The 23,680-nt window shown below is 37.8% G+C and overlaps 1 protein-coding gene across 1 annotated transcript in view; it reads right to left on the reverse strand.

Annotated features, from left to right (window-relative positions):
- ODF2L (outer dense fiber of sperm tails 2 like) overlaps nt 1-11,409 on the reverse strand; it is a 37,431-nt gene extending 26,022 nt beyond the window's left edge. The window contains exons 1-7 of the mRNA XM_063105003.1: nt 11,262-11,409; nt 8,102-8,271; nt 6,088-6,220; nt 5,298-5,423; nt 2,604-2,666; nt 2,407-2,478; nt 1,712-1,828 (exon numbers count right to left, since the gene is read on the reverse strand). Coding sequence (XP_062961073.1) covers nt 1,712-1,828; nt 2,407-2,478; nt 2,604-2,666; nt 5,298-5,423; nt 6,088-6,220; nt 8,102-8,211 — 621 coding nt within the window. The 5' untranslated portion in view covers nt 8,212-8,271; nt 11,262-11,409. The remainder of the gene's footprint in view (nt 1-1,711; nt 1,829-2,406; nt 2,479-2,603; nt 2,667-5,297; nt 5,424-6,087; nt 6,221-8,101; nt 8,272-11,261) is intronic.
- Between the last annotated feature and the right edge of the window lie 12,271 nt (nt 11,410-23,680).

The following is a 23,680-nucleotide window of genomic DNA, read 5'->3' on the forward strand; positions in this document are numbered from 1 at the left end:
ATACTCTAATTGCTACATTACAAAGATATAGGAGAAAAATGGTTCAAAGTATCTTTGGGATGGTTCTCAGAGAATTGCAATGTAAATGTTTAACAGACCCAATCCAATGAACTGACTCCACAACACTAAAAAACAGATTTATGTTGCCAAACTGAGTTTTGTACTCCTAAGAAACAACTACAAGAACAACAACAAACTTGTTATACCTAAGTCAAACAACTAAATTATGACCACTAATTACTTAATGCCTTAAATTCCAAAAGTGTGTGTATGAGAGGGAATGTAGAAAAATCAATAACCTACAGCGTTCTTTTCATCATTTCTTAACAGTAGCATTTTTTAAAAAGAATTTGATCTCAAAGTATTAGACAGGAGAATAATATAGCAAAATCTTAGGATTTTAGCCTTATGTTCTTTCTCCAAATTATCATGGATATAAAAAATAACTGTTAAACTTACCTTTAAAAAAATCATTTAATATTTCATTTTTAAATTAAGAAAATACTTTCAAAAACTTTCCCAACTGCTATTTGAGGACATAATTAAAAAATGCTTAAGAGAAATTGGGGTAGATTATCTGAAATGTTAAATCACATGTATTCTCTTGAATTTACCAAGACAGAGCACTGCAATACCAAATCCAGTTCATCTGCAGTGCCCTAGGATATCAATGGAAAGGACACAGAGAACATATGGGAGGAAGTGTTTAAAAGAACATATGGGGGGGAAGAAACAACAAAACTTACATCCTCCATAAATCTACCTAATGTCCCCTTGATGGACCAAAGTTTTTTGTCATTGAAGGGAAAAAAAAAACCCCAAGTGCAGTTTTGAAACATGCTATAGGTTGCAGACATCTGCTATGATTTGGGAATGCAAAAGTAAACTGAGATCTAACCCGGAAGTCCTAACACTCAATGGGGTTTAGTCTTTGTACACTTCTCTGAAATTGGGAACAATGGTTCTTCTCATTTGGCAAAATCACGACCTAAGTCCAGTTAGCTTGTATTATGGTAGTAACCTCAAAGTGACTGACTCTAAAATAATTAAACCAAAAACTTCTCCTTAATTATACTGCTACAAAGTAGTATAACAAGGGGATTACTTGATTATCTGAACATCAAAGCTGATTTTAAAATTAATATGATTAGTAACAAAAAAAGTAACATTTATTGACTGCTTATTAAATGTGTGAGAATATTTATGTATAGATGTAGAAAAAAAACTAGAATAATATACACCAATAGTTAACAATGGTTTCAGTGTTTTTAAGTTATTTTTTCCTTCATATCTTCCATATTTTATACATTTCCACAATAAACATAACTGCATAATGAGAAAGATTTTAAAACTAATTAATTCTCTACAAATTCTTCCTAGATTGGTACTAAAAAGATAGAGTATTTTTATATTGGAATTTGGACCCAAAGCTTTAGGCAGGCCAGAAATCTTAAGATTAAGATTTATTTTAAATATGTACTTCCCATGGCAACACTTAAATTGTATTCTTTTAAAAACTACCAAATTCCAGAATTAAGAAATGGCTTTATAGTTTTTCATTAATTTTATCACTTAAACTATAAAAATGGGGCTGGCCAGATAGCTCAATTGGTAGAGCATGGTGCTGACAACACCAAAGTCAAGGGTTCAGATGCCCATACCAGCCAGGTGCCAAAAAAAAAACACATAAAAATAGATAAATGTTTATAACCTTTATGTACTCTTTTAACTTATCATTCTCTGCTTCCTTTTTATGAATTTGGAGCTGTAGTCGTTCATGTACTACTTTTACTGATTGAGAGAAACGGTTTGCTTTCAAAGCATTTGCCTATAACAGAAGAGAGAAAACAAAAAAACGTTATTTGATATATCCCATCAGTATCTTTAACTTTACCATGACTTAGACACAAACTAAAAAGCTGACAAAAAGCAAAGTACTACTTTACATAAACTGTCCCCCTATTTCAAATGTATTTCATGTACAATTAGGGTGAATTTTTCTCCTCACCCAACCTTCTATTTAAAGGCTTCTGATAATTATCTTTTTAAAATAACTCCCACCTATCTTCCTAAGTAAAATTACAGGTATATCTAAATTGCTCCTACAAACACCAAAATTCCTTAATTTGTCCCCAAATTCAAATATAATACAAATTTACACAGAGTTCCTAATTTGTAGTGATTAATGCCAAGTATCTTGACTGAAACACCATACAACTCTTAAAAAATAAAAAAAACTTTAAAAAATTAAGATGTTATACTTGATACATAAAACTTAATATCCAAATAGTCTAGAATTTCAAAAAACCTTTCTGTGTTTATTTCTGAGGACATGGGGCCAGGAGAAGAGGGGGTCAATATTAAGAAAATATGATAAATTAAGCTTAAAACTCAATATTTGCTTACCTTTTCATTCTGAAACAAACAAGAAAGTTCCTGAATGTAGGTCTCCTTTTCAAGCACCTTCTTCTTCAGACTCTTCAGTAAATATAACATAAGAGTTAGAAGTTTCACAACTTGGATAATTTTCGTGAATTTTATAAAACCAAGAAGTACACAAATAAAAAATGTCAAAAGAATGGACACAAAATGTGAAGACTTACAGTATTTTCACTTGCATTATCAGTTAGATTTTCTAACAACATGCTAGGTAAATTGTCTCCTGTCTGTGAAAAAAGGATGTTATAAATCAGTGTTCACAAACTATATTTCTCTAAACAAAAAGTAAAAAACAGAATAAGCATCACTCAAGAAATTAATAATGACAACTACTATGCACATACACTTCAGAATTTTAAAAGAGTTAACCATAGGAGGGATTTTTGCCCGTGTTCCAAATCATTTTTTGTCCACAATTTATGAAATTAATTGACTTACTGAATTCATCTCAAAAGAATGCCTCAGAAAGTATAGGCCAATGACATTGAAAAATCATAAACATCCTGTAAACAAAAGAAGCTCAACAAAGTGTTCTTTATAATAGGCAAGAATTGTAAACAACCTAAATTCTAGTAATATGAATTGTCTTAAAGGATTATAGCAAATTAGTGACAGAATTCTATGTAACCATTTTAAATGAGACCATAGAAGCATGTTTATTCATTTTTGTGGGTCATTCTCCTGGTTGAGAATGAGAAAAAGTTATGGATTCCTTTTACGCAAAAGCACATATGCATGTACATATAATGAAAATTGTACACACAATTTCAGAGGGTTCATGAAGTCCATCCTTGGACTCTGTAAGGATCCACAGAGCTCAAGTTAAGACTCCTTCCTATTCAAAAAATATTTAATATATGAGAAAATATTGATGGTATTGACGATGTGTTAAGTAGAAAAGTCAAGTTAGAAAACAATGAGAATAATATGACCCTATTTTTCTAAAAAGACATGCATATATACACTAACACATACACAGTAATGGAACAAAAGACTGCATGAAATATACAACACAAAATTAACAGTGCTTAACAGTGACTTTTCACCAAGTGTTGATATCAAAGGAATTATCAATATTTCTTTGCTTATCTAAATTTTCTGTAATGAGCATGTAACTTTTTAATGACAAAAACTGTTAACCTAATATTAGGTAATTTTTACAGTTCTGAGAAAATGTCATCATAGGAAAGAGCTAAAGGGAGTCAGAAGAATAATTTAATGATTTTGTCATTAGCTCAAGATTTTTCAGCCTATCACAGAAGTTGATTTCTTGAAGTACATTTGTCCTAAGATTCAAAAGAAGTAGTAATCACAAAGAAATAATTATTGATGAAGAATTCTGGTCTCTAGTCAATACACACAATATTTTGTGTAAAATTTCAGGGGATTCGCAAACCCCAGATTGAGAATGTCAAGTTAAGAATCTTTTTTTTGTGTGTGTGTGTCTTTTTCGTGACCGGCACTCAGCCAGTGAGTGCACCCACCGGCCATTCCTATATAGGATCCGAACCTGCAGCGGAGCGCCACTGCGCTCCCAGCGCCGCACTCTCCCGAGTGCGCCACAGGCTCGGCCCAAGAATCTTGATCTTATATAATTTCCTTATTCTACAAATGAGAAACAGTAGCAGAGAAAAAAAAAGTACTAATTTATTCTTTTAAATATTTTTAACTGACAATATACAATATTGTGTCAATATACGGATCATGTGTTTACACAGTTAGGCTTTAGTTTTCTTAGGCTTTTAAGTTTATGTTTGAGCAGAAGCTCTAGATCAGTTTTTCCCAATAATGAGGTGACATCCTCTCATTTCACTTCTATTATCCCTATGTTTGATGAGATGAGCTGAAATTGTATTATGCATGTGTAGAGGCAGGGAAAAAAAGTGGAGTGGCACTGTCCTAAATCAAAAGGAAACCCTGTCCTAGACCAAAGGGAAATTATGCGTATGAGTATAAGTATGTGTGTATCAAGAATATATGTATGCCAAACAATTCCATTTCTGGGTATGTACCCAAAAGAAATAAAAACATATATTCACACCACAACTTTATAAATGAATGTTTATAGCAACATTACTCATAATAGCCAAAAAGTGGAAACAACCCAAATGTCCATCAATTGATGGATGGTATACTCATACAATGAAATATTATTCAACAATGAAGAGGAATGAACGTATTGATACATGCTACAACACGGATGAAATGTGAAAACATTGTACTAATGAACTAAGTGAAAAAAGGTTATCACAAACAACCATATATCATATGATTCCATTTATATGCAATAAGAATAGACATATACATAGAGACAGAAAATAGATAATGGTTGCCTAAAGCTCCTTTAAGGAGGGGTAGGTAGGATGGGAGGTGTACAGAGTTTCTTTCTAGAGTCATAAAAATGCTATAGAATTGTGGTGATGGCTGTACAACTCTGTGAATATACTAAAAACCACTGAATTTTATACTTTAAATGGAAGAACTATACAGCATGTGAATTATATCTCAATAAAGCTGTTACCAAAAAAAGAATATATGTGTGTATAAACACAAGGTACACAGGAGCTTAAACTCTAAGAGTGTATATTTTATTGTAGTAAGCTAAACGAAATATAGCAAATAAGGAACGTTTTTAAGATAGAAAATAAAAATACATTTTCTATTAAAAATGCTGCTTTCATGTAGAATTATTTATGAAATGTTAAAGTGGAGGTTAGTTTAATGATTGCCATTTCAAACAAAAATTCAAAGAATTATTTCCATTTCAAATATACCAATATTTTAATTTCTATAAATTTGAGAAATATACCCTGCAAGTAAGAAAAATCACTACTGAGTGCTTAGTGTTGATGCCTTACTTGTTTGTAGTCTGTCTTCCTAAGATGTTCTAAAGCTAGTTTCACACGTTTAAAAGTGTCTAATTCTTTTGTTAATATTTCCTTTTGTTCAGAAATCTTCTTCAAATTGGATGCAGAAAGATTAGCCTGGCAAAATATAGGAACCACATACACATTTTAAGACACAGCATTAAGTAAAACATTCTAAAATATATTATTATTGTGAAAGAATAACTTTTCCTAGTAACAAAATCATTTTTTTGCATATAAAAATAGTAAATTTTGCAAAGTTCATTAATAGTAAATAAGATCCGTTATATAGCACATTAAAGTAAACAAATCAAAATAAGGGCTTAAACTCCAAAAGTACGTCAAGCATTTAGTCTAATAAAAATTATAGAGTACAAACTAATTTTTGTCCCTAACTCAAACTTTAATATGCTGAAATTTTAAAATAGAGTTTTCTATTCCAAACAACACTACATAAAATAAATATATTTCATCTCTCAGATTTCAGTTTTAAATTCACTCTTGAGCAAAGCTGATACTCTAGTTAAGTCAAGTCCAGGTAAGTCAAGCACCAAGATATACAGATTGTAGCTCAGCTTTGTGGTAGCGTGTGCCTGAGATTATCGTTTAGGAAAAGAACTGCAGTTAATGACATAGGAATAAAGAACACTGATAAACCCCCATTTTGTGTATAAAATGCCCACATGTGAGCATATGTGTTTACGAAATGAGACCTCAGTTAGTACACTGAGTTCTGTACTAGCTTTTCATTTTATTAGATGTTCACAAGTCAGATACTCACATTTTCAAAACTAATCTTTTCAATAGCATCCTTAAATAATGGCAAAAGTAGTTCCACAGAACAGGCTGCCAACTCAGCTTCCTTAAGCGTTGCTTCCAATTCAGTCTTTTCACTTATGATGTCCTTCTTCATGCTAATTACAAATACACAAATAAAACTAAGTTAAACCTATCTCATAAACTAATTATACTTTTTTATATAACAGAGCCTGACTAAATATTACAGTTCCATAAATTGCTCGGCAAAATGTAATAGTAAATTGTCAATGAAAATGTGTGCATTTTTCACCTACACCTCCATATTTTTCTATACTTTCTATACATGGAAGGACAGTTTTTAAAAAGTTACGATATGTAAAACACAAAGACCATTAATAGAAATGTTTAACTGTACTATGCTTAATAGTTATTCAATATCCTCTTGTTGGCTCATAAAACAATTTATGGGAATGTACATATGTCTTTTTTTCTTCCCTTCCTTCTCCCTTATTCCAAAAACCCAAAAGATTTGTCTTTCTAGACCTTATTCCCGAACTTTTTCTTGAAACTTACTGTTCTTCATAAAAACTTCCTGCAGATGGAACACAAAAAATTAAAGCTTTCCAGCTATTGAGAAATCTTTCATCCTGGGCTTTGGAATATTTTATCATCATTCAAAACAAAACTGATAATATTTGCCTTCTTGATTATGTTTTACCTCGATACTACTATGTATTATTGCAAGATACATTTGTGGGGCACGAGGGTGTCACATTTTTACATCCTGAAATCAGTATGCTTCTTAAAATCCTTGTCAGCCAGGAGGCAGTCTTGAGTTACCTTTGTCTGCACACCAAAACTTATAGAATGGATGTCTAATGCTTTGAAGAATATCCCAGAGATAGAAATGCAACACTTTTTTAACTCCTAGGAACAAAGGGTCATAGAGAGGGGATAAGGGAGTTGTTGAAGTAGGAATGTTTAGCATTATTCCAGAAGAAGGACTCTAAAGCAGGCATGCTCTATATTGTAATTAAGAGCCCAGCAACAAAAAATGTTATTTCATTTAAAGATGCTCCTACAAAACACCAATACTCTTAATAGTAAGGACAACTTTGAGACCAAAAGTATCTCAAAAGAGTTGGACTTTGAGTATAAAGAAATTTTGAGAATACCTTAACTAATTTATTTTACTTAGAATTATTTCACTTAGAATCACAAGAATTATATGGATTAAAAATCTATGAATAATTAAGTTTAAAGGAGCTTTTTCAATATTTATAACTAAAATTCCCAGTGATAAGAAAGCATGTGTCTTTCTTTAATAGGCAGCTTTTTTCTTCCTTTGGAGAACACAATGTAATGGCTCATTAACAATTAATAGCATCTTAGAGGCTACGTCAAAATTAGATTGTATTCTTAAGCACCACTGGCTTAAAGTAATGGTCCTAAGAAGATTCCAGCTATAAATGAAACCTGTCCCTTATTAAAAACCATATGCTGAAAGTCAAGAATGATTATATATGACAAAATATCATTTTATTTTATGACAAGTTAAACTATAAGCTGGACTACACTATCCATAGTGACAATAATGGCATTTTAAGATTGCCATTTTGGGGGACAATGATTCACATAAATAACAAGTGTATTCCCCACTCTAAAGAAGTCAAATATGACAAGTATTTTGTTATACAGCAAAATACCAAATGACAGTGAATTAGTACTAATAAGCTACATTTCTGATATTCCATATTATCTATATTTCCATTAACCTTAAAAAGCTTACTTTACAAATTCTTAATAGTTTTCATTTTTAATTGCTTTCATTAAAATTCCAAAAAACTAGCTAATTCTGCTAAATGCTTACACTTGTAATCACATTAAATAAATATATTTTAATGAATGCATACTAGATTTGAAAAAATAAAAATTCTCAAAAGAATACTGTGTTTGATTCAAATAATTTCATTATGGACAAAACATGAAACCCTAAAATCAGAAAATTAGATTTCCCCTGATATTGATGAGAATACCAGCTGAGATGACTTTCACTGGCATGTCGTGGTAAATCATTCTCTGATCTACTTTTAAGATGGGAAAATAGTTCTTCTGAATGACTTCCATCATTTGTAGATTTCTCCATAAATTCAGTAAGTGGATTTATAGGTGACTTCCACAACAACTTCTCCACATAAGCTGAAAGCTAGAAAATATTTAAATTAAACTTATTTCAGTAGAGATTCTTTTTTTCTGTCATTACCATACTATATAAGACAAAGATCCTAACAATGCATAAAAGAATAACATTTCGAAGACAAAATTAAAGTTATAACTGCTACTCATTATTATACTAATTCAAAATAGTATAAAAATTGCTTAGCACAACCATTCAACAATCGCCAGTTTGTATATACCGTTTCCACAGTGTTGTTTACTGCTATTTTCTACATAATTACAACAGTGTAGAAATTTTTACTAGCCTATTTGTTGAAGGATTACAATAATGTTTTAATCCTGTAGGACTAGAAAACATATAAGAATCGTGGGTTAACTATGGTCCTCAGTTCCATTAGGCCCATCCAATAAGAAATATATTTTATGCCTAAATCTGTAGAAATTCAACATACTTTTGAAAATACTTGGCAACATAGCTACAAAGAAGATATTCTTTTGAAAGTAGGCATTTCAAAGTGAATTTATTCCTATTCTGAGCTCAATCTAGGATATTCTTTGGTGATAATGAATAGATGATGTTCCTTCCAAATTTTACTAAATATGTAATTGTTTTCACTCAAACTTGAAGATGTTTTCAAAAGGTGAATATTTATTAATTTCTTCAAAACTGCTGCATTTAAATAATGAGTTAGAGCTTTAGCAACCATTAAGACTATGTTTTCACAACTCTAAAAACATATGGCCGTGTGTCTCCCTGACTTCATTTACATTTACACATAAACAAAAATCAAAGGTTATATATAAGGTTTTCTTTATTCTTTTAGATATTGAACTCTTTGTGATTTAGTTTTATATTTCTGTATTACTAAACACATTATGTTCAAGAATTGTTAATACTTTGGGTAGATGTGAAGATAGTTTGACAATTATTCACAATATTTAATCAGCAATTCAGAAACCTTCCAAAGGGTTATTAAAATGTACTTATTTTTGTCTGAAGGTTCTATACACTGCAGAGACAAATATTTAGGATACAGCCCAATGAAATATATGCTCCTAATTTTGAAATACCAGCAAGTGAAGTCCAAAAAGAACTGCTAAATAGCCTACACATAGTCTAAGGTGATCCACTTGAATGCTCCAAATACGTAACATTAGGGCATACCAATATTTAAGCTATCTACAGTCTACAAGAATTGAAAATATACAGATATACAAAATCAAATGAAAACCGAAACCTAAGGGTTAAGAAGAATATGCTCTGGATAAATCACCCGCAATCAAGAAAACCATCACCTACTGATTTATTCCAACGCAATAGATACCCCACCCAGAGAGGAACTGGTATTTAACTTTCATCCATTCATTTGTTTAAATATTTGTCTCACTGTAGAATGGAATCTCAATTAAGAATATCTTATTTATATTTGAATCCTCAGCACCTAAAAGCCTTGTAAAAGCTAAGCAATGATTGAAGGAGACGAAACAAAGCTTAGAGCCCTAATGAATAGGATGAATTAATAAATAGTGTTGTTTTTTACTTATTCATCCCCTGATTCATCTTTTCAGGGATTAAAAGAAAAATGGTTCCTATATTTGGAATAAAAGTTTTTAAAAAACAATGTAAGAGGACAGGGATCTTCAATTTGCAGAAAATATTTTATGAGATAAGATTCAGTAGCAATATTTTAAATGGTAGCAATATTTTAAATGAGTTCTTACTTGGCTTTGTCGACTATTGGCAACTACATACACAGCTTTTCTAAGTTTTATCACAAGATAAAATCATAAAACAATTTTTCTGCTTTTCACCTTATAATTGGTAACTGTATTTATTTGTGGATAAACAAATAAATAAGCATCAATTGTTAAATTAGTAGAAGCAAAAAATGGGTATCTTGCTGTTATAAAATTACGAAGATGATGATCATGATATTCTCACTGTAAGAAGAGTATCGAACTAATTTTAAAAGCAGACCTGCTTCCTGAGGTTTGTTACTTTAACTATAACTAACGAAGAGGTGCTCGAAACTGCTCCAAGGACCTCATTCATTTCACAATACTGGAAACCTTACTACGTGTCAGGTGATAGCGAACTTTGTCTTCAAAACAGACTTCATCCCAGCACCAGCCACAGTCTGGTTATCATAATTTCCAGTAAACAAGGACCACTCACTCATATAGGTGGTTACCTATATGGCACTGCGTTTACTAAACCTTTTATTACAACCACCCCAAAGTGATTATTATCGTCCCCATTTCACAAACTAGGAAACTGAAGCAAGGAAGGTTCGGTGACCCGCCCAAGACCACACAGCTTTATCAATGGCAGAGCTGGGACTAAATGCAAGTAGGCCTCTAGCATTTTCCAGGACACTAAGCCAATCACACACCAAAGAGGTCACCTATAGGGATCCTGGAGAAGGAATTACTTCCGAGGCTATCTTTTAAAATTTGGAATACGCCTCATTCCTAGAGTTTATGGAGTCCTAGGGCTTCCCACCATCTGGTATATAACATGGTGGGCGCCTAAAAACCAAACAATGATTGAGAGTTCAATTTCTGAAAGAAACCCCGCCGTGCCCGGAGAAGGCACGGTCAGGAGTCCGTTCTGGGCAAGCCCACCTCGCGCTAAGATCTGCCCTGACGTCCCAGGGACCACACCCTTCCTAGGAATAAAAGCCTCGCCACCGGTCCCCAGTACAGGCCAGTCTGGGGGAAGCGGAGAGCATGCGCAGAAGGGCGCTGAGGACTAGCTCTGGGTGGGGGCGGCAGCCTTCCAGTTCCGGGACCACCACCACCCCCAGGCCTCCAAGGGCCGCCCGCGGTAACTGCCCACCTGCAGCCTAGCTTCCCACACAGAGTCCGCCCCCCGGCCCAAAAGGCGCGCCCACGCCCCCACCGCTGCGTCGGCACGACGCTGTGACGTCAGCCCGCCGCCGCTGCGCGGTAAACGGGGTCAGAGGGGCCGCCTGGGCCGACGCTCAGCCGCGCTAGTGGAAGTCCCGGCAAGCGTACCTATGGCCTCCAGCCCTGCGTCAGCTAGGAAGGAGCGGGATGCAGGGGGCAGTGCGGCGGGTGGACGACCAGGAAGAAGGCAAGGGACGCGACGCGGGGAGCGGACGAAATCCTAGAACTACTTGCGGTGGAAGAGTGCCCAGCAAGGTGCCAGTAAAACAAAAGCGGAGCTAGGAACCGGCGAGTGGCTTCTGTGGCAACGGCCGCCCCGCCCCTTCCGCCGGGCCGCAGTCGGCGCAGCCCAATGGCCCGGCCTCGGGGAAGCGAGCGCCTCGGTGGTTGCTGTCGGCAGGAGTGAGGGGGCGGGGCCCGGCCCTTTGTTTCCGTCCTTGTTTCTCGGGTAAACTTTTTTTTTTAAAGCATCTGTTTTACAAAAAGGGCAGTGCTTGTGTGTAGTTGCCGAAAATATTAACAGCTCAACCACAAAGCGAGATAAGGCCAATTCCGAATTTTCTGATGCTTGCCCTGGGAGTGCCCTGATTTTGCTTTTTAAAGATGAGATTTGAAAAAGCAAAGGCACTTACGACTGGGAGAAACCTCGTTTTAAATGTAGTGTATGGCTGTAGCTGAGATCCTTTCCTGAGCCTCAGGTTTTTTGCCTGTTAAATGAAGGAGCCAGACGGTGTTCTTCAAGGTGCCTTCCAGGTCTCAAATTCTTTGTATGTGTGCTACAGCCAGCTGGTATGGTTCATAAACTCCTGAACAAGCAAAACAAGACTTTATCTGCAAAAATAAAAAATCTTATTCAGTGTGTCTACTTAATGTTCATGTTAAGATTTGTACACCAGCATATGAAGTTGAGTAGTTTAAGCATCGCATGCTTCTCGCTAATTATCGGTTTTATAAAAAATATTGCCCATTGGTGATTCCAGCAATGCTTTCCCCCCTCCAGCACTGTGATTGTTCAGCAAAAAGTTCATGACGGTTAAAAGTTTATGCATAACGAACACATAATTGTCCTGTATATGTTAATCTGAAGGGCGGGGTCGAGGGATGGTTGTTGGGTATTTAAGTATCTACTCTGTCACTGATGGATTGTGACCTTTGGCAAGTCACCTAACTTCTCTAGGCTAGTTTTCTCATCTAAGAAAAAGAGAGAAGGGGGGGCGAGTGGAATTGGGGCTAGGAACATGAACAAGTCCCAGGACCTTTCCAGTGCTAACCTGGGATTCTAGCTAACCTTGCTAACTTGTCATAATTAGAGAAATAACTTCACAGAAATTAGTTTCCTTTTATGAAAAAAGCTTAATTAAACTGCATTAGTATTAGATGTAACCACCTTTATAAGACATTCAAGAGGACACATTCACAAAATCTCAAAATCAGACTTCTTAAAAATGATCACATAAGATTCTCAAACCGACTATTTTAACTGAATTGTCCAGGTAAAGTAATAAGGCATCTCTCATCAAAACCTAATTTGTTCCTAAAATCTGGTTGGATAATCAGCTCTTGGATAGGATTCCTTATTCCATTATTTAAATGGGAAAAAATTCATTCCAGCCCATCCAAAAACCTCAGTTTCCCCAAATATCATTCACCACACTTGACCACCTGTGAAACATTTGCCAAGGATTGCTGTATAACTTAAAGCAGGGACCAACAAAATTTTTTTGTGAAGGGCCAGATAGTAAATATTTTAGGTTTTGCAGGTTATACAGTCTCTGTCATACTCATACTCTGCCACTGTTGTGCAAAAGAAGCCACAGATGGTACATAAACATACAAGCTTGTATTCCAATAAAACAATTTACAAAAATAGGTACTGGGCTACATTTGAGTAGTACATTTGTGTGTAGTATACAGCAATACAGTGTTGGGTGGAAATTTTGATTTCCTCCTTCATAGCAACGATATGTACTATAATATGAAAAGAGCAGATAACAAAATAGGTTAAAGATACTTGAATACAAATAATATCCAGCAAAATTAAGAAGCAATTTTTAAAAATGGCTTAGTGGTATAATAAACTGTTTCCAGAGATGGCTTCTAAACAATTCCTCTTACCCCCGTACAGACGCCGAAAGTGGAATCTATTTCCCCTCCCCTTGAATTTGACCAGTAGAATGTGGTACAAGTGATCCTGGGCCAGTTCCAAACCTAGGCCTTAAGAGACCCAGCACGTTGGGTCCGCCGCCGGCCGACCCGAACAGCCCTAGCCTCGTTCCTTTCGGTGGGCGAGCGAGTGGCCCAGGATTCCTCTTTCCCTCCTGCCCCCTTTGGAAGGAGACGGGGGAAGAGAGGCTTGAAGAGAGGTGATCACGCCGCCGGCCAAAAAACAGCCCGGTTAAAGGACACTCAGACGGGGCGGAGGTTCTGTCGAGCAGTTCTGTTTATAATCACACAAGCACTTGCTTTTAAAGGCAAATGGGGAAGGGAGGTTTTTTTACATAATCTTATCAGCTTAAAGGTCAAGAGAGCATGCATCCTGTCTCAATGCCTAGATATTGCAACCTCGAGCACAGAAGCGCGTACTTGGCCGATAAGGGCTAAGGCAAGGTTCCCGCAGACAACCCCACCCTACTTCCTCCTGGTGCCGTCTTAGGCTGCCACATTAATACACCCTTGTGGGCCCATAATGGTGCTGCTTGTAATGTCACTTAAGGTGGTGTTAGTTTTTAAGGCCCGACACCAGCAGGTTCTGCTTTCCTCTTTTGGAAGCCGGTTACCACATAAATCCAATTGCCCTACTATAGAGTGAAAACCAGCCAGATTCTGGCTGTTTTAGTCATCCACTTGAGGTGAGCCACAGACCTTCAGGGCTCAACCATGTTCCCGGCTGAATGCAGCAGTATGAGTGACCCTAGCCAAAACCATAATCCAAGGGGAAGCAGGGTGAAACAACTTTTCTTTTGAGGAGATAACCCAGTATATATCCCAGACCACATGACCCAAGAAAATTCACGGAGGTAGCAATGCCCTGAATTTTCATAGGGTTTATCCCCCACTCTCTGAATTGCACATGTTCTTTCCAAAGTGTTTTTGGTTTTCTATTGCTGATACAAACTTAGTAGCTTAAAGCAATAGTCATTTTATTCATGATGCCATGGTTCAGAAATTCAGGTGAGGCTCAGCTGAATGCTCTTTTTCTATGTGGCAATAGCTGGGGTTTCTCATTAAGTTGCAACCAGATTGCAGCTGAGACTGGAATATCTAAGATGACTATTTATGTATGTATGTATGGTGACTTGGTGGGTTCAATTGGCAGTCTAGGATCTCTCCCAGTGTCCATGTGGCTCTTCATGTGGCTAGCTTAAGCTTCTTTTTTTGGCAGCTGCACCCCAAGACTGAGTGTCCCAAGCAGCAAAGGCAGAAGCTGCAGATCTCGTAAGGCCACAAAAGTTACACAGAATTACTTCTGCTGCATTTTGTTATTAAAAAACATCAGAGGGCCAGCCCAGATGCAAAGAGAGGGATAAAGGATTCCACTCTTGATGAGAGTGTCAAGGTCACATTACATCTATGGAAAGACAATTAACTACACAAGGCATCTATGGTATGTACTATTTCCTGTTCTAGAATGATATCAGTATGATACCATCAGTGTAGTAGACAAAAGTTATGTCCCATAGGTGATGAAATAATCATGGTCTCTGCACATGAAGTTATGACAAAAAGAGAGTTAACAAAGCACTTGGGTAAAGCAATAAATTCTCATGCATCCTCTTCTTTCAGATGAAAGCAAACACTTCAGTTGTTCCATGCGATATTAGAATGAGTAAAAGACTACTTCCAGAGTTATATCTGCATACTAGGTGCTAGGAATTGTGCTTATTTGCCTGATAAAAAGACTATATCTGGGTCAACATTTTAGATGACCCATTCATCTTCTACACAGGCAAAACAGAAGGTTAAATGGGAGTGTAGTGAGAATCACTACGCTGCATCTTTCCAGTCTTTGATGGTGCCACTAATCACTGGGAAAGGGCAGTTCCAGGGCTTCTCGTTGGTTTTCCTATTACAATAGCCATGCATCAAGAAGCCAGTGTCAAGATGTGGTAAATCTCCATTAATGTGATAACAGTCAGGTCTCCATCAGTTCAGCAATTTTTCATTGTACATGTCAGGTAGGATCTTAATAGACTGTACATTCACTTCAATTCCAGGGACACCATGATTAATTATTCACTGTGAAAGATCCCTGCCAGTCAAACAACTATGATTACTGCTCTCTGGCCCTGCTGCCTATTATGGTAGCCAAAGCTACCTCATTTTGGCCTCTGCCACTTTGGGATCTTATTTCCATTACGGAATTAGGAATTTCATTCAATGGCAGCATCTCCTAACTTCATTGCTAGGCTTAAAGGACAGCAACTACAGAGCTTTTAAAGGATTCTGGCATTCCCCTCCTCAATATTTTCTCAACAAAAGGTTTTCTGGGCCCTCTCAGGACACATTTAGAGCTGGAGGAGGACTAAAAGAAGACAACCAAAACTGTTGTCTGAGCTCTGTCCATCCCCACCTCCTCACTTGCATGCAGTACAGCAATGACTACCCAGCTGGGCCTGCTTCCACCTCCCATGGATTTTCAACACAGCAGCCAGAGTGATCCTTACATAAAGAATGTCTGAGAGGTCGTGTCACTCCTCCAAATCCATTTCTGAGTCAACTCCAGTCTTTCCCATGGGCTGCAAGCTTTGTGTGATCTATGTGCTGGACGCCACCCTGGTGCCACCGCATCCTTGCATCTCGGGAGACCGCTGCACTTCATCTATCACTACACTCTTCTCACTCCAGCTCACTTCACTCCAGTACGAGCCAGACTCAGGCTCTTCCCACTTGCCCTTCTCTCCACCTGCACTATTTTTCTCTCAGATAGTTGCATGATTGGTGGAAAATCTTATCTGTGATTTGTTCCCAGACCAGCTGATACAAAAAAAAAACCCCAATTTCCATCCTCCCCCAACCTGATTTTTTTATTCTGCACAACACTTTCAGGAGATGTTACATTATATTTGTTTGTGGTCTCTCTCCCTTTTCTAGAATGTAAATTCCATCAGGACAGGAACCTGGTTGGTTTTGTTCATTCATATCCAGCACTTAGAACAGTGCCTGGCACCAAGTAGAAACACAGTTTTGTTTTTAACACCTTTACTGAGGTGTAATTGAGACGATTTTATTTTTTAATAAATAAATGAGTGTAGGGAAAGAGACAAATAAAAGTTAGGGGAGCAGTCCCCTGCCTGAATAAGGTACATCCTTGAAAATTAGTTGTTTGGGCTACATGTTGGAGATCACTGAGGAAGCATAAGACAAAATGCGCCCATTGAAGCAATCTTATCATGGCTCACATAATGATCAATGAGGAAATAGACAGGGATCAGATTGAGGTAGGCTTTAATGATAATGAAGTGACGGTGAGTTAAAGACTATAAAGCCTACATATCTGTGTTGTATGCGTGTGTGTGTTAAAACAGGGTACTTTGCAGTGTTTTTTTGCAAAGAATATTCACACAATGGTGTCACCATAAAAATTCATAATTAATGCAATGTTTTTCTCCAGAATTCCGAAGAAAATGTAGGCTTTTTCCATAAAAGGTAAAAATGTGTTTAACAGCTGAATAGACTGACTGCCTCTTTCTGTTGTAAGGGCTTGTTTTAGTTTGTTTTGTGCTGCTATAATAAAATATCTGAGACTAGGTAATTTATAAAGACAAGAAATTTACTCTCGTAATTTTGGAGGCTGGGAAGTCTCAGCTCAAGGTGTCAGTGTGGCGGTCTGCTAAGGCTGCTGTCTGGAATCCTGTTCACGTTGCCAATTGTCTGGCTACCACAAGGGCTACTACGAGGCTAATGTCTGGAATCGTCACAGTGCCGATTGTCTAGCTCTTAATCCTCTTCCTGATGCCAATTGTAAAGCTAGGCAACCACGCTAGTTGTTGGGCTCTTTTACTTGCCAGTAATTCTGCACCGACTGGGCCGATGGTTGAGCTAGGGCTGGGTCTGGAGCACCCAGACCCCTCAAGACCATTCACAGACTGGGTTGCAAACCGTTCACACACCAGGCTGGGTCACCAGACTCCTTCACACAGGTCTGTAAGCTAGGTAACCAGCCAAAAGGTCCTTGGAAGCTGCAGGTCTGAAAATAACATGGCTGCGCAGAGCGGGTGACCAGGCAGTAAAACACCAGCCAAAGTAGCGCCACCTTACAGGCGCATCTACTCTGCCCACACACACAATGTTACTGAACCACCCTGAACCGGCTCCCAGGCGAGGGGAGCCTTACCAAATTATTCCATTTTCCCAACAGGCAGCATCTGGTATGTGCTTTTCTGCTGTGTCCTCACATGGCAGAAGGTGGAAGGGCAAGAGAGAGAGAACCCACTCCCACAGCCCTTTTTATAGCGACATTAATCCATTCCTAAACACCTCCCAAACGGCCCCACTTCCTACACTGTTGCATTGGGATTAAGTTGCCAACACATGAATTTTAGGGGAGACACATTCAGAACAGTGCTGTAATCATGAAGTAAATCTCTGGATATTCCCCTGGAGCTCATCTAATACTGAGACTCTACCAAGTGTGTCCCAATGATCAGTGGCCTCAGACACATAAATAAATTTCTAATATGTTTTTAATATACTGGCCTATTGTGTTTAGTGTACGTTATTAATGTTTACGATAATAATTTATCAGTTCCTTATGAACATCCTCATTTATTAAAGATGTTATTGACTGAGCAGAAATTAACAATTCCCTATTAATTCATAATTCATCTTTTAGTGGTAGTCATAAAACAGAGGCTGCATCAGCCATAAATTAATTTATATTTATATTGGAAATTTATGGGAGCCTGGTAGACATGCAGAAAATTGGTTCCACTTTGATCTGTTGAGTCATAATCTGCATTTAAACAGGTGAGTCTGGGCTGGCTGGTTAGCTCACTTGGTTAGAGGTGGTGCTGGTAATATCAAGGTCAAGGGTTCAGACCCCTTACCAGCCAGCCATCAAAAAAACAAAACAAAACAGGTGAGTCTTAGATACAATAAAATTTGAAAAACACTGCTCTAGATAGCTTTTGGTGCACTCTGGAAGGGGAGTTGCATGCAGGTGGATTCTGTTTGCTGAGAATTTTGTTTGAAAATTAAGAGCCCCGGATACCTGCACCCCAGGAACAGAAGGGGAAGTCCTAATCCTCCAGTTGCCAGATCTTCCAGTTGGTGAGGGTCACTTCCTGTTCTACTCAGGGTTGGCAGGGCAGAATGGAGTTTTAGGAGTAGCAAAAGTAGAAGGAAGGAGAACAAAAAAATACCTGCTACCTTCTCGGTGGGGTTTGGTGGCAGCAGGGGAATCTGGCAAAGTCCCGGGGTCTCAGAGACATACTGAGGCCAGAATGAGAACAGAAAACACAGACACAGAGACTAGGGAAGAACAGAGTTAGGAACTGTGCTTCTACTTCTGAGGACTGTTGGAGTCTCTCTGGTTATTTTATAAATGTAGTTCCCCTACATTAATGCTTTCTCTTTTTTTCTTCTCTGAAACATGACAGTAATGATGATAATATCTTACATCCACATGTTGACATTTACTTTCTGGTACATAATATAGCAGTATTTTATGCCTGCTTTGCACATGAGGAATATTCTATACACTTTTTTCCATTTTCTTTATCAGGTTATCATTAAAAGTAGTTCTTATTTTTCATTAATTTTGGCAAATTTTAGAGGGTGTGTGTGTGTGTGTGTGTGTGTGTGTGTGTGTGTGTGTGTGTGTGTGTGTGTGTGTGTGTGTGTGTGTGCGCGCGCGCACGCACACGCGCACGTGCGCAAGGTAATCTGCTGAGTTACTACCACAGTGAATCAGGTTAGAAATGTGAGGAAAAATAGTACCATTAAATAGATCAACCCCTGATTTTAGAGATAATGAAACCAAGCCTCAAGAGTTTATAAGATGTGACCAGGGTTGTGAAGCAAATTAGTAAAACCAGTATCTCCTGCTCTTTACATTACATAGTACACTTTACTGATACATACAGAATGAATTTTAGAGAACACGTGAGCTAAATCTTAGCTTTGTATCCAAGATGTCTCATTTAAATGGTCCTCAAAAAGGATAACTACCTTGTTCTTTATTTTTTAATTTTAACTAATCAATATACATTGTAGTTGATTTTCTTGACCCTTTACCCATACCTCTTTCCTCCTCCCTCTCTCCCCTCCCCCCAGCATCATGTCTGTTCACTTGTCTTAACAGGTTCAAGGAATTGTTGTGATTGTTGTCTCCCCCCCTTGTTTGTTTGTGTTTATTTATTTATTTATTTTTAGCTCCCACAAATAAGTGAGAACATGTGGTATTTCTCTTTCTGTGCCTGACTTGTTTCACTTGATATAATTTTTTCTAAGTCCACCCATGTTGTTGCGAATGGTAGTATTCCATTGTGTAGATATACCACAGTTTCCTTATCCACTCATCTGATGGTGGACATTTGGGCTGATTCCAACTCTTGGCTATAGAAATACTTTGAAAACTGAAAAGCACCTTATAAACATGAGGGATTATACCTAAATTAATTCCTGGAGCCCACAAGTCTTTATCACTTGGGGAGGTCTTCACAATATCCAAATTCACTGCCACCTTCTGCAATGTGAGATTGTCCCTGTTTCATTCAATTTTGGAATCTTTTCTGTCATCAGTCTTCCAAGCTGTTATCTCTGAAAGCTGCTTGGTTTATTCTGATGTGCTTTATTCTGCTGTTTAATTTATGTTTCCTTGTGTTTCACTTTTTATTCTTGTTCTCCATGCTTTGGCATGGTAGTGACTCAGCAGACACAAATGGCTTCCCAGATCTCATGTGAACCATCCACTTTGCTCCTTTGCTTTGAAAATGAGTATACATTTGAAGAAAATGGGATAAGGGAGGTAATAAAATGTGCCATCTGAGCGCTTGGCAAACTCTGTGTTTTGTTTAAATTCTTAGTCTTTACAATTTGTCCCACTTCTATTTTGATTTATTTCGTAAAGATTGAATAAACTAAAGTGGCCCCTGAGCTTTGTACCTCAGCCACATAGTGGGCTATACTTTCTTCTAAATGGGATTGTTGAAACAAAAGCCTGAGAGGAAATAATCCAAACTTTCTTTGATTGCTCAATATGTCATATCTCCTGACTTCCCTGACACCAACTGGATGCTTTATTCTCATTGACTGTGTGTCTGTACTAGCAGACTCCACGAAAAGAAACAGGCCTTCTGGGGCCAGGTTGAACTGCAGATTCAGACAATGTACAAAGATGTGCTTTAAATTCTTCGGTTACTGAAAGTGAATAACTCTTATTTTCTTGAAGGCAGATAAAAGCAGAGCAGATTCCTAGAGTTTATATAACATTTAAATAAACACTTGAAAATTGTACTCCCATTATTCACTTCAGGTATATTTTATTTTTCAGATATCATAAAACCTATGGACATGACTGGTGAATATGTTTTTGAATGAAAGGATAAATTGTTTATTTTGCTGACAAAGTTCACATTTTATCAGAAGAGGATGATCTGCTCAGGAATGACTTTTAATCTGGTTAGTCAAGTCTGCCTTCTCCAGCTTTGTAGTTTTGTCTCCTGTAAGATCAGCCTGAGAGGAGAAGGCAGAAAGAAGAGATCTTCGACTAGCCTGGCGCCAGGCCTGGTGGCTGATCACCAGAAGAATTCTGTAGGGTAGGTGGGAAAAGAAATAGCAGGAAAGGCTTAGGGAGTAAACATGATTCTCAAGATGAGGTCAGAAAATGGGTCGGCAACCAGACATCTTATAAGGTTCAAATGATGAAAGTGGAGTCTCGTAAAGTGCCCAGAACTAGGGATTGGGTTTGAGAACCAAGGAGCCAAAAAGCAGAGACAGGAATAGATGTTAGCCTAGACTCTCAGCCCAGGCTAAGCGAAGCCTGAGTGTGCTTGCTGAAGTTTTTACCCAGGTTAAAGTTGGAAAAGATCGTTCACTTATGGCCATTCTTTATAAAGCTGCATGCACTCTCGAGCCAATATTCTTCACCTCTACATCCTAAGGGAGCCATTGTAACTGTTGATAAAGAAAAAAAAAAATGGAGAGAGCACTAAATGTCAATCATCAATTTCCCCCTCAGCCAGTGAACAATTTATACAAGTGTGCATAGTAGCAAGAAGAAACTCTTCCCTGATGGTTGGCAAAAAGCTACTCCTACAGTGTGCTTGCAAGTTTAATTTTTTAGCGTATTGCTTTGCTGATGGAATTTTTTTTTTTTTCTTAAAACCACAAGAGATTAGTATAAGAATATAAACTGCCAAGGATAGTTGAAGTGAAGTGCATTGTTCTGCTCCATGAGTCACAGTTACAGGCAGAGCACTTGGAGTTGCCACACCTTTGGCCTTTCATTCCGTAGACACAGTGTAAGCAAATGGAAAAAACCCACAGATGGGAATCAGCTTCAGAATTCAAGGCAGCTAAGGTGACCTCTGAGCTGTAGGATGAGTACCTTTGGCAGCCACATGGTGACCAGTGACATTCCATTCTCCAACATATCCAAGGAGAGCACCAATACCCCAGTGCTGTCTGTCAAGAGGGAGCAAGAGGGAAGCTGCTCTAGAACAGAACAGATGCTGTCTATGAACAATGGTGGGGGAAGCATTTTCTCACTATAGTCCAGGGCTTCTTCGTGATCTGGATTTTATTTACCTCTCCTGGCTTCATTCATTCATTCATTCATTCATTCATTCATTCAACAGAGAATTTACTGAGCTATGTGCTGGAGAGATAGTGAATAAAAATAGACACTGCTCCTTCTCTCATACAGCCTGTAGCTGGAAGCAGACAACAAATTACACAATATAAATGTGATCCGATGCTATGGAAGCATGAAAGAGGGCATTTGATCTGGTTAGGGGGAGCAGGCCAGGCTTCCAGGACAGAACTGGAATCTGGAGGAAAGCAGGTAAATAAAAGCAAGAGAAGAGGGTCCAAGCAGAGGGACAGCCAGGGAAAAATTCCCTTCCACATCCCTCAGTGTTGCAGCTCTTACACTTCATTTTTAGTTTCTTGAATTGTCCCCATGCAGTCCTTTACCTCCAGGCTTTTACTCCTCCCACCCTCATCCACTCTATCCTGGCTAACTCCTGCCCATCCTTTTGTCTCAGCTTAGATGTTACTGCCTTTGGGGAAACTTCCCTGCAGCCCCCTCTCCAGCCACATTTAGACGCTCCCCAGGTGCATGGGCTGCACCTGCCTCCAGTGCTTACCCTTACATAACTTTACCATCTTTCTTGTTAGGCTGTGAGCTCCGTGGGGACAGGAACTGAACCTTGTTCACTGACATCCCCAGTGCCTACTGCAGTGCACTGAGTTAATGAGCAATAAGTATTTGTGAGAGGAAGGAAGAAAGGGTCATATATGTCAATAGATGGTAGTCATAATAACAATAGTTCTTATTTGTACATCACTTACTATATGCTAGGTACTGTTCTAAGCTCTTGAATATATTAACTAATACTTCTCTCAACAAACCTATGTGGTGGATATTATTATTTTCCCCATTTTACGAAACCTGTTTAAAATGTCCCAGTTCCTCATCTATAAAATGGAGATCGTAATAATTCTTACTTCGCGAAATGAGCATTGTAGAAAATAAGCAAAAAAAGCCTGCCTAGGAAGTGCTGGTTAAATTCTGTTATTATGATTGTTTCCTGGGGCAAAGACAAGGATGAAAGCCCTGGTTCAGAAAACTCCAACTTTGCAGGAGGAAGAATGACATCACACTAACCCTGAAGATGGCCAGCAGAGCAGAAAAGAGACTTAGTGTTGCTGAAATCCTGTTGAGAGCAGGGACTGAGCTTCCCTGCTTGTGACAGTCTCCTCCTGAGCATCCTTCAGAGATGAGACCAAGTAGGAAAGAGTGTGCAGGTGGCTGAAAGTCCCAAGATTAGCTTGCTGTGGACTCCAAATTCAAAAGTAAATCAAACTTTTCTTAGTTTTAGATGTAGTTTTACAGTAGCTGTCACTGTGCAGGGAGTTCTCAAACACACAGATGGGAGAGGTAAAGGGTTCCTAGGATAATTTGGTAATAGAGAGAGAACATGATCTAGTGAAAAACAATGGAATTTGGGGTCAGTTATTCTCATTCTAGCACTATGATAACACTCCCAACCTTGAACAACTTACATAGATTTTCTAAGCCTTAGTTTTGTCACCCATAAAATAGGCATAATAAAACCCATCGCTCAATAAATGTTAGTTCCCTCCCCCATTGGCTAATTTTCATAATCTTTCTGAGACTCAGTGTTTTTATTTGAAAAATGAGAGTAAAGTGATACCTGGATTAAGGATTGACATTTAAATGGGTTAATTTGAAAACTCTATTATGTAATTACAAGGTATTATTAATCAATAAATAAAATATTTGTGAAGCCTACTCTATACCAGATTCTGTGATAGGTACTGGAGAAATGGAAGGTTGACTG

This window comes from Cynocephalus volans, chromosome 8 (genome assembly GCF_027409185.1).
Source record: "Cynocephalus volans isolate mCynVol1 chromosome 8, mCynVol1.pri, whole genome shotgun sequence".
NCBI classification, from domain to species: Eukaryota; Metazoa; Chordata; class Mammalia; order Dermoptera; family Cynocephalidae; genus Cynocephalus; species Cynocephalus volans.